Source organism: Calonectris borealis, chromosome 4, assembly GCF_964195595.1.
Source record: "Calonectris borealis chromosome 4, bCalBor7.hap1.2, whole genome shotgun sequence".
NCBI classification, from domain to species: Eukaryota; Metazoa; Chordata; class Aves; order Procellariiformes; family Procellariidae; genus Calonectris; species Calonectris borealis.
In genome coordinates, this window is record NC_134315.1 from 55,836,861 (window position 1) to 55,850,742 (window position 13,882).

General features: G+C 36.6%; 1 protein-coding gene across 1 annotated transcript in view; it reads left to right on the plus strand.

The window, feature by feature from the left end:
• METAP1 (methionyl aminopeptidase 1) overlaps positions 1–13,882 on the plus strand; it is a 28,601-nt gene that overhangs the window by 12,012 nt on the left and 2,707 nt on the right. Inside the window, exons 3-10 of the mRNA XM_075149601.1 lie at positions 850–962; positions 2,277–2,337; positions 3,540–3,631; positions 4,323–4,406; positions 5,916–6,054; positions 9,407–9,538; positions 11,196–11,339; positions 13,744–13,809. Of these exons, the coding sequence (XP_075005702.1) occupies positions 850–962; positions 2,277–2,337; positions 3,540–3,631; positions 4,323–4,406; positions 5,916–6,054; positions 9,407–9,538; positions 11,196–11,339; positions 13,744–13,809 (831 nt within the window). The remainder of the gene's footprint in view (positions 1–849; positions 963–2,276; positions 2,338–3,539; positions 3,632–4,322; positions 4,407–5,915; positions 6,055–9,406; positions 9,539–11,195; positions 11,340–13,743; positions 13,810–13,882) is intronic.

Below are 13,882 nucleotides of genomic sequence, written 5' to 3' on the forward strand. Positions count from 1 at the left end.
GAGATATAAAAGAGAAAACAAACTTAAGTTATCAGGTTATGAGTTAAAGATTAATGCTACTGTGCTCTTTCTTAACCCTTGTCTCCTCTTTCCTAGTAAATATTTTTCCTTTTGGTAATGCTCACGATCTGCTTGCTTCAATCCTTTACGTAAACACACCTTCAGTCTGCCCTGTTAGGACTGTGTTATTTGTGAATGAAGTCAGTCACTGGACCACATCAGACATGAATTTCACAAGCTTGAGAGAGCTGGGAACCTCCAGCGGATTGGGACTGTTTTGTAAGGTGCACGCGCTGCCTGTCCTGAAATGCAGAAGTGGCAGCACTGCACTCGCTCCGTCAGATCTGGAGGGGTAGCAGGCTCCATAGGTTGAAACTAACAGTTTGATACCGTCCTTCCCACCCCAGGTCACTTCTGTCACTGAATGCTAAGAGAAATCACAGAAAAGGAACATTCATCTACAGTGCAAGAGTGTTAATTGAAGGGATAATAGAAATATGCTTTTCCCCAAGAATGAAAACAAACACAGAACTATGTTTTAGAACTACAAATGAAGAGCAATAATTACTACACTTCATTTGTGCATTCGGTACTGCTCTCCTGAAATTTGCTATTGAATAAAGATAGAGTTAGCAGGATGTGAATTTTGAATGTGAAAAACTTAAGGGCAATACAAAATGGTAACTGCTACTTACACTTTCATGTATCAGTATCTAAAACAGCAGAAAGAGTCAAATCTAGACTTAGGTATTTCCAAGTCACTTTCTGGACCCCACAGCTTATTCTTAGTAGGACTGATTTTGCTGCTGCAATTTTTTTTTCTTTTTCTTTTTTTTTTTCTCTTTTCAGAAGATGAAAAAGCTAAGCGTGAAGTTTCCTCTTGGACCCTGGAAGGTGACGTTAACACAAATCCCTGGTCTGGTTATCGATATACTGGTAAACTCAGGCCACACTATCCACTGGTAAGCAATAGGTGCCACTCTGTGTTCCAGCGCTGCTACGTTCTGTAGCAACTAATGGACCAGTCCTGACCCTGATTACCTCCCACATTTTAGCTGAGAGAGGAGAGCTTCTTAAACAATCTGAACCTGATGGCAAGGATGTGTATGACTGTGTCCTTATTGTGGTTCATATTGATTTAACTTGATCTATCTTCTCGTATATTTAAAATTAAGGAAGTGCCTGTGAGGTAACAGGCATCAGTAACAGGCTTAAGCACATACCTTTTGGCTGTACATTTTGACATTTATTCTGCAAAAAGCTGCTGCTAGTTCAGCTGATGTCTTCTCCTAACTGTTTACTGTTCTCACCAATAATGGAGCAGTCTGTTTCAGAAAAACTCAGGTGAATTAATTTAGAATTTAAATAAATCGTTTTATATTATTTTATATGAATGTTTTGAAATAACCTGGTGAGTAAGCTGGTGAACAGCTCTGCTGAAGGAGCAGAGGTTGTAGTAATCGCCAGCACTGGAATGGTGAAGAATAACTGAGGTCAGTAACATCTTCAGCTGTGAAAGGTGGATTTAGAAGACGACCTCAGTATAGCTGTATTTTTAAATTGCTACAAGTTTGTACATGGAATAAGACAAAGCTTTACAGGCATAATGGCATTTTATTTACATGTGTCTTTTCTAATTGGCCTGTGCTAGAAATGCTGCCCCTGTGGCATCCTCTCTATAGTCTTTTCCATCTGCTACAGGCTCAGCAGAGAACAGATTAACAGAGCCTGAGCCCATGTGTGTTTGTTAGTGTCATTGGAGAAAGGGTGTTTTGGATATGTCACTGGCCAAGTAATTTAGTAGTGTTATCGCTGAACATTTGCTTTTTTGTCTTCTGACTGCTGTAGGATTGATGCAAATGAAACTATAATAAAAAGTGCTAATGACTAGGGTGATGATTAGAAATAACAATCTTGCTAATAGACACTAATAACCAGAGAGAGGAAGGATGTATTTGGCACCAGTGCATTTGCAGTCTGGAAAGTAGCAGAATAAACACTACAATGTAACAGGGATAATATGTTATAAAACCAATTTCATTTACTTGACACATAAAAGTTTGATTTTTACAAAGCTGTGAAGTTGGCTATTCGAGGTTGTGTAATATGAAAGCAATAAAGAGTAACAGGAGAATCTTTGAGAAATGAAAATGAAACTTTTTCTAAGTGGAATTAGCCATATTTCATTGTATTTAATTTTGCTGCATGAGTGTCTGTTTTTGTGACTAGAAGAAGTATTCTTGCAACCTAACCAGCTTTGACTATGATTTATTTAGACGCCAACAAGACCTGTGCCAAGTTATATTCAGAGACCAGATTATGCCGATCACCCGCTAGGTAACTTGAAACAAATCACCATTATGGAGTGTTATGTTTGCTTTCTATTTTTCTTTTAATTGAAAAAGCCTTTAAAGCATGAAGGAGATACTGGAGAAGGGAACAACTACTTTTATCTGTTCTTCTCACTCTACCTCTTCTTCCCCAACATTAACTTACTGATTTTTCAGAAATAATGGTTACAAGTATTTTTTGGAAGTCCGAAGTTTGTAATGTGTTATCTTTCAAAGGTGTTCAGGGAAAAAAAGAAAAAAAACATGCCAGTCCTAGTCCTGTGGTTAACTTGATAACAAACAGCAATAAGTTGGCTGCCACAGGTGAATTCTGCTAAGCCATTCTCAGTGACATCAGTGTATCTGTTGGAAATGTGTTATAAAATAACAAAACCAAACAAAACTGCAGTAAGCAACCCCCAAAAGAAAACGGATATATGAGTTCCAGCTATTTTTGGACACAGAGGGAATACATTCAAAATTACTTCCTTATTGGTTTGTTTTGGTATTTTTCCCTTTTTATATCGGTATTGATGCTTTGCATTTCCCAAAAAAGCTGCTATAAAATCTATTAGAATTATTTTTAAATCTTCAGCTGTTCTTTAGTTATTCTTTACAGAATGTAAATATTTAAACAACACAAAATACTGTCTTCTGAGGGGGGGTCATTCAACTATAAAACTGAGCTTGCACAGAATTTCGTAGGAAGAATTTACATGTTTTCATCAGCTGATTATTGCAATAGTATAACTAGAGTTATTCACAAGCTTATATAATCCTTTATGGCTCTTTTAGAATATTATTTATCACTATTTAGTATCTCCAAAGCCACTTTAAAAAAAAAAAAAAAGAAAAAAAGAAAAAAAGAAAAAAAAACTTTTCTATTAATAAAATAATTTCCTTGTAAATCTGGTTTTTAAGGTTTGACTAACTTGACATGATGGTTTTATGCAGTAAGTGGACAGGCATCCTGAGCACATGTGGGCATTATGATATTGTGGAAGACTTGTGAATTCAAATTAATCTGGCTAATGATGATAATGCTATGACTCGGTGGGTTTGTTACTTTAGTCTGTGGTGAGGAAGTACGTACTTTTATTGCCACTGGTAAGCTAAGTAAGTTCCTTGATTGGGCGTGTAGCAATTACTCCTCTATGTAACATGGGTTTTTTCTTTCTTTTTTTTCTCCTCCTCTTTTTTTCTTTTCAGGAATGTCTGAATCAGAACAGGCTTTAAAAGGAACCTCTCAAATAAAAATACTCTCATCTGAGGATATAGAAGGGATGCGAGTAGTGTGTAGGGTAAGGGGGTTTTGGTTTTTGTTACGAAGTGTCTTTATTCTTTAAAAATCTATAGTGATTTTACCAGTTTGTGACAGCACATTCGAGAGTACAAACTTTCAAACCACTTTTGAGCACTGAAAAATAGTTTGGGAAATTTGGTATTTTCTTGCTTTTTCTCTCCCTGTGACTCCCAATTCACAGTAAACTATTTTGCAAGCAGAAAGATTACTTTTATCTGTTTTCTGGCTTTGTTGTTACTAGTGAGATAGTGTGTGGCTGAAATGTTGTTACTGTTAAGAATATATTTTATAGTGCATAAATGAGAACAGAACTTTTTCCTCTCCTGGTGTTAGTACTAAGTAAAAACTAAAAAGCAAAAGCAAAACACAGACCTGTCCCTAACAATTTTTGAAAAAGAGGTGTTCAATTGTAATCACTTCCTTGTGCATAAAGTCAAACTTCAAAATGTATTTAGGTAGTCTGATTTTTTTATGGTACTCCAGGAAATTGTCGTCCAAATCTTAATTGGGGTATTTTCAAATCTCACAGAGGTGCTTAGTAATATAACCCGTAGACATCTCGACGTCTTTCTAGAGCCCAAGTCTACCCAGCTTTCCTAGCAATCTCGGTGTAGCTGTAGAAAATGGGTTGCTAATCTAGGGAGTAGTCCTGGTCTTATTTTAAATCAGCACTTCTGTTTCATTTGCAGCTTGCTAGAGAAGTATTGGATGTTGCTGCCATGATGGTGAAAGCAGGTGTAACTACTGAAGAAATTGATCATGCTGTCCATTTAGTAAGGTTATTTTATTGTTCTTCTGGTGTTTATAAGTGCTTTCTTCTACCTCTTTATTTTTGAATGATTGTTGTGTCGTTTTCTTTGTTGTTGCATTAATTCCTTTTCTTTATTTTGAACTGTTTCCCAATTTGAAGCTAGTGGGTAGTACAGATGTTAGAAATACGTTACAGTGCAATGGTACATTCAAAATTAGTTAGGAACTCTCTCTGTATCAGCTCCTTCTATGATTTCCAGCTTCAGATTCCCTCTAAGTTTCTTCACCTGTTTTCTTGGTTAACATCACACAATTTTCTTTCTTGTAAATCCTTTTTGCTCCACAGATACCATTATATAAAGAACATCATGTAGGCCATGGACTTCTTGTGTTCTGTGTTGTTGGTTAAAACGTACAGAGGAGAAAGTTTAATTATTTATTCTGATTCTGGAAATCGGAACTGAGGAGCCTGAGAGAGAATTGAAACAAGATGTTTGGTGCAGTCAGACAAACTAAAGCCACAATCCAGCGAAGTATTTGAAATACATATTCAAATATTTTCCTGGCTTAACTATTCATCGATACTTGAATTGTGTAATTTTTGTTTTTCTTTCTGTCTTCTCTATAAACTGATAATTGAGGATACTTGTGTGAACTGTGGGGAAGGCAACAATTTTGGTATAGTTTAGTTTGTTAGAGAGCTTTATGGTTGCTGTTCTTTTTATCTGCATTTGCAGCTGTTGAGCCAAGATTGTAAGGAACTTGCTCTGGTTTGATTATGCTGGAGGTTTCTGTTGAACTGCATTAAACACTAAATTATTTGCTTATGCTTAATGTCTGATATGAATAAATAGTAGTTAAAATGGTGTTATCCCTTCTCAGCAGTTTTTGGAAACTTTTGCATGGCAGATTGTTGATATTGACCGATATACCTAATTGGTACTTTGCAGTTTTAAAACAGTATTATTTTTTTAAATAAAAAAAGGTTAACACAGTATTATTTTTCTGGAATTGCTCAGTATGTCACATAATGTGTATATTTAAGTCTATATAAAATGTATGTGTCAGTTTTGCAAAAATCAAAAAAAGGTTATTAGAGCGAGTGCAAAGGAAGCAGCTTAAGGTTTTAAAGCTAGGCGTGAAAGAGTGGTGCTAAACATTATTTTGTCTAGCTTGTGTGTTTTGCAAAAATGCTTAAAGTCTTAGACCAGGTGCTTAAAAACAGTCATTGAAAATGGCTGTTTTTTTAACTGAATAAATATTGTCACACATTGTTTTAAACCTGAATATTTCAGCATTGGTAGTTGAACATAAAAATGAGTAGAAACAAAATTAAAGTAGCTTTACTTTCTTCCTGGTAAGAAATGCAAAGCATAACAAAATACCGTAATGCCAAAACATGCTTGAAGAATCTTATTTTCAAGAGTCACTGCTTTTCAACCTATCATTCTTATTGTAAAGCTGTTGTGCATACATTTTTTCTTTGTACAAAACTTACTAATGTAAAGTGTAAATTGTATTTTCTAAATTAGGCTTGTATTGCAAGGAATTGCTATCCTTCCCCTCTGAATTATTATAACTTCCCTAAGTCGTGTTGTACGTCAGTGAATGAAGTGATCTGTCATGGAATTCCTGACAGGAGGCCGTTGCAGGAGGGAGATATTGTTAATGGTAAGTGCTATGAAAATTAACCTTTGACGTTTCTACCTTCTATCCAGTTAAACCATGCAGTAAGGTGAGATTTCACTAGTAGGCAACATGATTGGAATAGCTTCTTTAAATTTTTAAATTAATGAGTTTATTTAATAAAATAATTTCAAAAGTTTGGTCCACTTTAAGAGCTTTATAATTCTTCTACGCTGGTCCGTGCATTAGTGTAGTGCCTGAGTATTCCACTTGTGGGCGAGGTTCCAGTTGTTCCAGACTGTATAAATAGTGAATACAATGTATATTGAATTATTCGACTGGATTAGTTCTGTGTGAATTCTTAATTAGATGGCTCTAGGTCCTTAAGATTTTGCTACGGACATGATGATTATGACTGTAAAGGATTCTAATAGTGAGGCATTGTATAGGTGCATATTAAAAAACATACCTTTCTTTGAGCATCTCTCAGCCTAACAGTACCAGCTGCTTTTTGTTCATGGTACTCAAGGTACTTATGCCTTCTTGGGTGGTGAGGGATACTTTTATAAATTACTTGACCATGTTTTGTTCTCTTATTCATTTCTTCTTGGTTTGGCAGTAAAAATTAATGACATTTGTTTTGTACAAACATTTGCACCTTTGTTTATTGCATTGGTTTGCTTTTCTCTTATCCGTAAATAAATACCCAGCGTATCCTAAGGTTTGGCCTACCTCTAGAAGCAGGTTGGAATCCTTTTAGGTTGTCAGATATTTGATATATATTAACATGCAATAATAGCTGCTAAGTCTACAGCTCAGTGCTGCGGGTACCGTCCTTTTCAGAACAAGCTTCACAATTGCTGCCCCTTTCTAGGTCAGGTTTGGACTGGCTGATAGCTCTGAGCTGTAGCGTACATGTAACCATTTGCCCAAAGCTCCTTTATCTTTTTTTTAATTTCAAAGATGATGCCTTTGCACATCTCTATTGTTGCCAGCTTTTCTGGCATTGCTGGAGTCAAACTGAGAAGCCCAGTGAAGCTTACTAGGTTGGCTTCATCTACACTGTGCCTTACCTCTCTGCTAGTTGCATGCCAAGGCTGTACCTCAGTGCTAGAAAACACCTTTTATAACAGGGTTTAGTCATACCTTTGTTCACATCCCTGCCCTGACTGCACTTGCCCAAGCTTTGAGCCTTCTGCTTTGTTTTGATGAGGAAGAACTAGTTTACTCTTCTGTAGCTGGGTAGGTCTTCTTACAAAATGGTCCACATTTTGTGGATTGAACGTGCATTCTCCGTGGGCTCAAAAGGCTTCCAAGTCTTGTAGGCTTCCTTTTGGTAATGTAGTGGCCCAAAAGCCTCTTTAAAAGAAGAAACAAAACAGGGTACAAAGGAGTGGATAGGAAGAGTACTTTGGAGGGAATGTGCCCAGTGAACAAGAGAAGGAAGGGCCCATCTTCCTCTTTACTTAAAACTTTTTAGCCTGCTGGAAGCAAAAGGTGGCCGTGTCAGAGTCCAAAACAGGTTTTTAGAATCACAGGAAAATGTCATCCAGAAGGTACTGGCAGGTGATGTCTAGTCTAAACCCCTGCTCTGAGCAGGGCATCATAACATTTTCTTATCATACTGTTCCCTGGGAGGAGATTCTTAAACGAAGCTGATCTCTCTGCAAAATGAGATGTTCTGGCCAAATCTGGCAGCGTCAAGAGAAAGTCTTGTAATCACGTAGCCTATAGAGATAGCCTCTTTGCAGTAAGTAGTCTGGACACTGCGCTAAGGAGCTCTGACATACAGTTCACAAGAAACTTATCTTGATAAATTGCCAGGATGCTGTTTTTTATACAGTCCTGTTACGTTACTAGATATGTACAGTGGTCAAAATATTCCAGTACTCCTACGCAATCATGCAGTGAGTATAGTGTAACCCTGCACATGCATGCATCCACAACAGGCAGTATTGTTTTCATGTGGTGTTAATTTCATTCTTAAATGTTTGCCAGCAGTACAGATTTACTGTTGACACCAATGTTCTTTTTCCCCACGTTTTCCTATCAAGGTTGTACTGATCTCTCTAGGTGGCTCATATGCCATATTCCTAAAGTATTACTGATCACAACAGTTTCCTTCATGGCTATTTACCTGTGAGGGGGTCTGCGTGTGGATTTCTTCATGAATAGCAGTTCAGTAACTATTCTAGTAGTTTTCTAGTGGCTATTAGACCTACCAGGCTACTGACAAAGTCTGTTAAATACAAAAGTACCCATTCGACCACAGGAAGTCAACTTGATAGGCAAATCTAGAACATTTTGCATGTGTTTACTAGATATAATGACTATATGATGGCAGGTTTTAATTTTTTACTCAACTGCTATGAGAGACAGGATACTAGAATAGATGACAGCTATGTCTAAACCGGTAGGCCTGTTCCTATGTTTGGTAAAAGGACTATTTGCAACAGGCATCTTGTATGGAAGTTCTTAATCCAAAAAAGCCTATCTTTTTTTTGGAATTAGTTAAACTAAAAAAGATTTTTTTTTTCCTCATTAAAACTACATATGCTGCTATTTTTTAGGAATGAGTTATATCACTTTTAGTTTACAACCAACTTCATACACAAAGCAAACAAGTTAGAGTTTTGCTGCAACATAATTCTAAACTCTTACTATATGTTCTTCTAAACCTCAGTTGTTTAAGCATGTCCTTCTCATTCTTGCTGTTTGCCTGATACTGAATGTTTAAATTCTTTCATTTGAAAGAAAAAAGAAGAAGTTTTAAGTCATTTGGTGTGTTTTTCTTAGTCAGGAATACTGTTGGAAAGTTACTGTGTTTTTAATGTTCAAGAAATTTTACCTTTTTGGCTGGAAGCAATGGGTTTTGGCATTACAGTTTTTGCAAAGGTGTGACTTATTATTCTAAACATGCGTAGAAATTACTGAAGTTAAAATATGGGTTAAAACATGGTTACATACCTTTTTAAATTTAATTTACCCCTATTAGTGCTGGAATTAATTCTAAGAAAATATTTTAACCAGGTAAATCACCATGGAGCAAAGAGCTTCTCTTTCCTGTTTTTATATTTACCTAGAAAACCAATCATAGGCTTGCTGTGTCTGTGTTGCATTGGTTGCATTTTTCCTCTTCCTTTTTTTTTTTATTAAATCAAACCATTGACCAGTGAAACACTATCTTATTAATTAATTCTATAGAATCTACAGGATAAGCATGAGAGAATTGATTCTGCTAGAAGAGTTTACATCTGGAATTCTTCCAAAGTAATCTTAAAACGTCACAATTACAATACTACATTTTTACATGTGTGTGTTTGTCCTTTCACAAATCAAGAGACAAGAAGTGAGAAATACAGTGCTAATATTATAACATGTCTGGTGTTCTTTACAGTGGATATTACTGTCTATCGTAATGGCTACCATGGAGATCTGAACGAGACATTTTATGTTGGAGAAGTTGATGAGGGTGCAAGGAGGCTTGTCCAAACAACTTATGAGTGCCTAATGCAAGCCATCGATGCAGGTAAGCTCTTTGGCTGGGGCCTGAAGCATTATGGTTTTGGTTCTCAAACATGAGTGCTCATATTTGCTATTACCCGGGAGTGACTTCTGTTGTAGAACACAGAAGCGTTAATGTGTGTCACCAGCAGATGATGTATATTGTATCATACAGTGATTCTTCAAATAGCACAGTTCTGTGGGTGGTGGTTGCAACTTTTATTTGAAATGTGGGTTGACAAAGGAAAATTGATGCTGAGCTGATCCACATATGATGATATTTACATGGAAACAGCCTTTTCGGACTACTGGATGAATAAGACATCCTTGATCTGAGTAGTTTAGAGAACGTGAAGAACAAAGTGTGTTTTGGAAAACAAAGTATGGCTTCCTACTTTTATAATTTGTATGGTGTTGCACAATGAACCAATAAGGTAAAACACTGTTTGAACACTTAAACGTATCTCTTTACCCCTGCCAAACCTGATGGTTATTTCATAAAGCTAATTACGAGCTCTTGATTTTCAACTGTAGGAGTGTGCCAGAGAAGACAGATCCATATGCTTCAGCACCAACAGAACTTTAATTATGTTGCTTAGATATAACTCAGAACAGCTTCATTGAGACATACAATGAGATAGAAACGTAGCTAGAGAATGTCATGTTCAACTTCATTCACAAAGGAATATACTAAGTTCTCTTAGACAAACAGAGAAAACAAAACAAAAATCTCCCAAGTCACTGGAAATATTGGTATCGTCTGTATCTTTTATACCCTGCAGCTTCTTAAAATCCCCAGTAAAATTTACTCACTTCATGGCCTCTAAAGACTGAAGTTTAAGGTGCTGTATATGAAGGCTTTAATCTTGCATTTAATCAAAAGTAAAAAAAAAAAAAATTATAATGGACTTACTTTGGTTAAGAATTTGAAGATAGCTAGCCAAGCTGAAAAGACAAAAATCCATATGAACGATGTCTTGCATATCCGTTGTGTGATCAAGAAAATACTGCAGAGTTGAGCTGTGAAGAAGTGAATTTTTCACACCATTTTCATCTGTTTCAAACTCTTTTTAACTTTTAAGGCTTCCTAAAAGGATTGTCAAAAAAGTTAGTCCTGCATGTAAACATTCTTATTTGCTGTAGCATTGCCACTAAAAATCTTGCCTAAGAGTAGAGATACCCATTTTGTCTTTTTTTTCCCCTTCTTGGGCCTTCACTTATAATAATTTTTCCTCTTTATTTGCACTTTTCACATAGTAGTAGAGAGATAAGTGTATATTAAAATATAGTTCATACATTCATTGAAAGAAGCACTGCAACTCTGGGTATGAGAAGTTACTCTTTGAAAGTCTTTTGTTGTCTTTAATTTCAAACTTCAACAGCCTTTTAATATATGAGCACTTACATCCACGAAAGGAAGAAAGTAGTATTCTTGTGAAGACAGAGTTTTCTTCTTTCTTTCTCATTTTCTCTTTTATATGAGACTGTTTCCTCCGTCTCTCATGTTATTGCACTCACTTACATACTTGGTGGATTAAGTGATCGTAGGAAGTTGCATTCTAGAACAGATGGCCATACAAGCCGTGAGTGCCTCAGGGATATTAGCCTGAATGGTGTTTGATGGTTAGTTCTGTTGAAAGAAAGCTCTATAAATGTCCATCTGTATCGCTTCAATTTTGCAGTAAAACCTGGTGTTCGGTACAGAGAACTGGGAAACATTATTCAGAAACACGCTCAAGCCAATGGATTTTCAGTGGTTCGGAGCTACTGTGGGCATGGAATCCATAAACTTTTCCATACGGCCCCTAATGTGCCACATTATGCCAGTGAGTATTCATTCCCGTTGGGTTGTCCTGTAGACGAGAAATGGTTTGCAATGAATGCACCCAATTTACTTCTTGCTTACATTCTATTCGTGTTGCCTGACAGCCTGACATGTTGCCTGACAGCCAAAAGTTAGCATTTTTGCACTTGTGGAATAATTTTTTTCTAAACGCTGGACCATAGCACGCTTTATGAACCTAAATAAGGTGAATATATTATACACTGAGACAATCTGTGCCTAGTGTTAGCTCTTACCTGTACTGGGTAAGTGCTCAATGTTTTTGCCTGAATTCCCAGCTAATCCCTTAGACATCCTTGTCTGACATGAATGGGCAAACGTTTCTATCTTTAGAAGGTCTAAGCAAAAAATTACTGCCATTTCCAGATGTAAATAAAAGGCTTTTTGAATGGTATAGACAGGTGGTATGCCTGAATCTGGATCCTGTTATGTTTCACTTTTCTTCATTTGAGTGTTGTGATCCGGTGTTCCTGGAAACTTCTTTGTACTGTGTGGCAGAGGAGGAGCGACCCTTCCCCCAGCAGGTTCTCAGCTTTAGTTTTTGGGAATGGCGATGTTCCCATGACAATTTTTGCCAGCAGGAATAAGAAACGGCATCCACAGAGGCAAAGGAGAGAAGCTTAAGTGCCAGTGGACAACTAAGGATAGAATAAATATCATGCAGCAGTGATAAACAGTTCACACCTCCTTCAGCTGCAAAGCTCCCCTGACAGGACATTTATTTCCTCAGACCTGACAGATGCCTCCATCTTCCCATCTTTTAACAAGCTTTAACACAGTTTATAGTTATAGATTATAATCTAGCAATCCCTGACTTTTCATGTCATCATTTCCCTAAGTTGTTGTTTTTTTTTTCAGAGAACAGAGAAAATCTATTAATCACAGGGTAGAAGGGTATCAATTCCTGGTATTTTCTTTTTGTTGTGTAAAACGAAGAAAATCTGGATTCTTTGGAGTTGGAGGGCATTTTGTACCAGCTAAAATGCAATCTGAGAAAAAGGGAATTTCTATCTTTCCTGGCTGTTAGGAAGTTTGAACTTTTTTTTTTTTTTTTTTTAATTGAGTGAGAATGTCTGTTCCCAAAAAGGAAGATGCTGGGGTTTTTTCTGGTATTTTTAAATACAGATTCACAACAAAAGCAAAGTGGAAAGACCCGAGGGATTTAAAGCCTCTTGGAGGAAAAAAAATGAAAGCTGCTGCTTATTTCTGGCTTACTATGGAAGGATTTTTAAAAGCAAAAAGCTCGTTTTATAAGCCTTTAAATTATTTAACAAAATCATGAAAACTACAGGGAATAAAGGACAAAATTTGTTCAGATGTGGAAGACCGGAAACTTAAATGTAAGTTTTGAGAGCAAGAAATACCAGCAGATGATGGAGATAGAAGCAAGACCTTTTAAGTAGAAGAAAGATGTTCTGGTTGCTGTTGTGTCCACTTGATGTCTGAGATTTTTAAAGCATCTAGGTGATTTACACAATTTAATAAATTTACACAATTAGAGTAGGCTGAGGGATGGGGAATCTGTATGTAAGAATTGATGCAAATTGTCTACAGCAGCGAAGTAGCTTGGAGCTAACGGTTTCTGTGCAATACTGGAGTTTGTTCCAGCTCTCACATGCCAGGCTGAGTCAGATCTAAGCTGCACTGCCGTTCAAGGTGAAACAGGGCAGAGGAAAAGGGCCGAAGCCTTTCCTCACTCAAACTATGCTCCTAGAGACGCACTGTGCATCAGTTCATGTGCCTCCACATAAATATTTTTGGTGTATGTAACATCAAAAAGTTCCAGTATTACTGTCCTGGATGCCTTGAAATTCTCTGCCTTTTTATGTTAGCTAAAGAAATACAGCATTATTACCCTGACACTACTATGACCCCATTACCCAGAGTAATGAGGGCAGCAATGTGTCTTTCGTAAATGGAATCACGGGATTACTTAACCGCTAGCATATTTTGACAGTTTATTGGACCTAATGGTTCAGTGGCAACAAATTAAGAGTTTTCAAGCCTTCTCTGAATCTCTTAAGTGCTTCTTATTTTCATTGATTTTTTTTTTAATGATGTTTTTCATCATAGAAGTCTGCAGAAGTTCCTGTATTACATTTGTTCAGTGTTTTTATAGAACTGGAATTGAACTTTAGTTGTTGGAGGAAAAGACAGCAATTAATTTTAAGCTCCTTGAGTAAATATTGCAGTGTTGGAGGAGGGGGAGAAGGAAAGAACTAAGTAGTAATTTAATGTAGAATTAAAAATGGACAAGTGAATGCCTTCAATCTCTGAAGGGCTTTTCTGACTTTACAGTATTCCTGCTATATTCTTCTAGGACAAGGATTCATTCATTTACCAAGATAGGATCACTTTTTCTGACTTGAGTGTTTATTTTATTGCAGAAAATAAGGCAGTTGGAGTCATGAAGCCAGGTCATGTATTTACAATTGAACCAATGATCTGTGAAGGTGAGCAATTTACCAATAGAATAAAATGGTTATTCTTGTTTACTATTAAGTAGTGATGGAATAGGATTCTGGT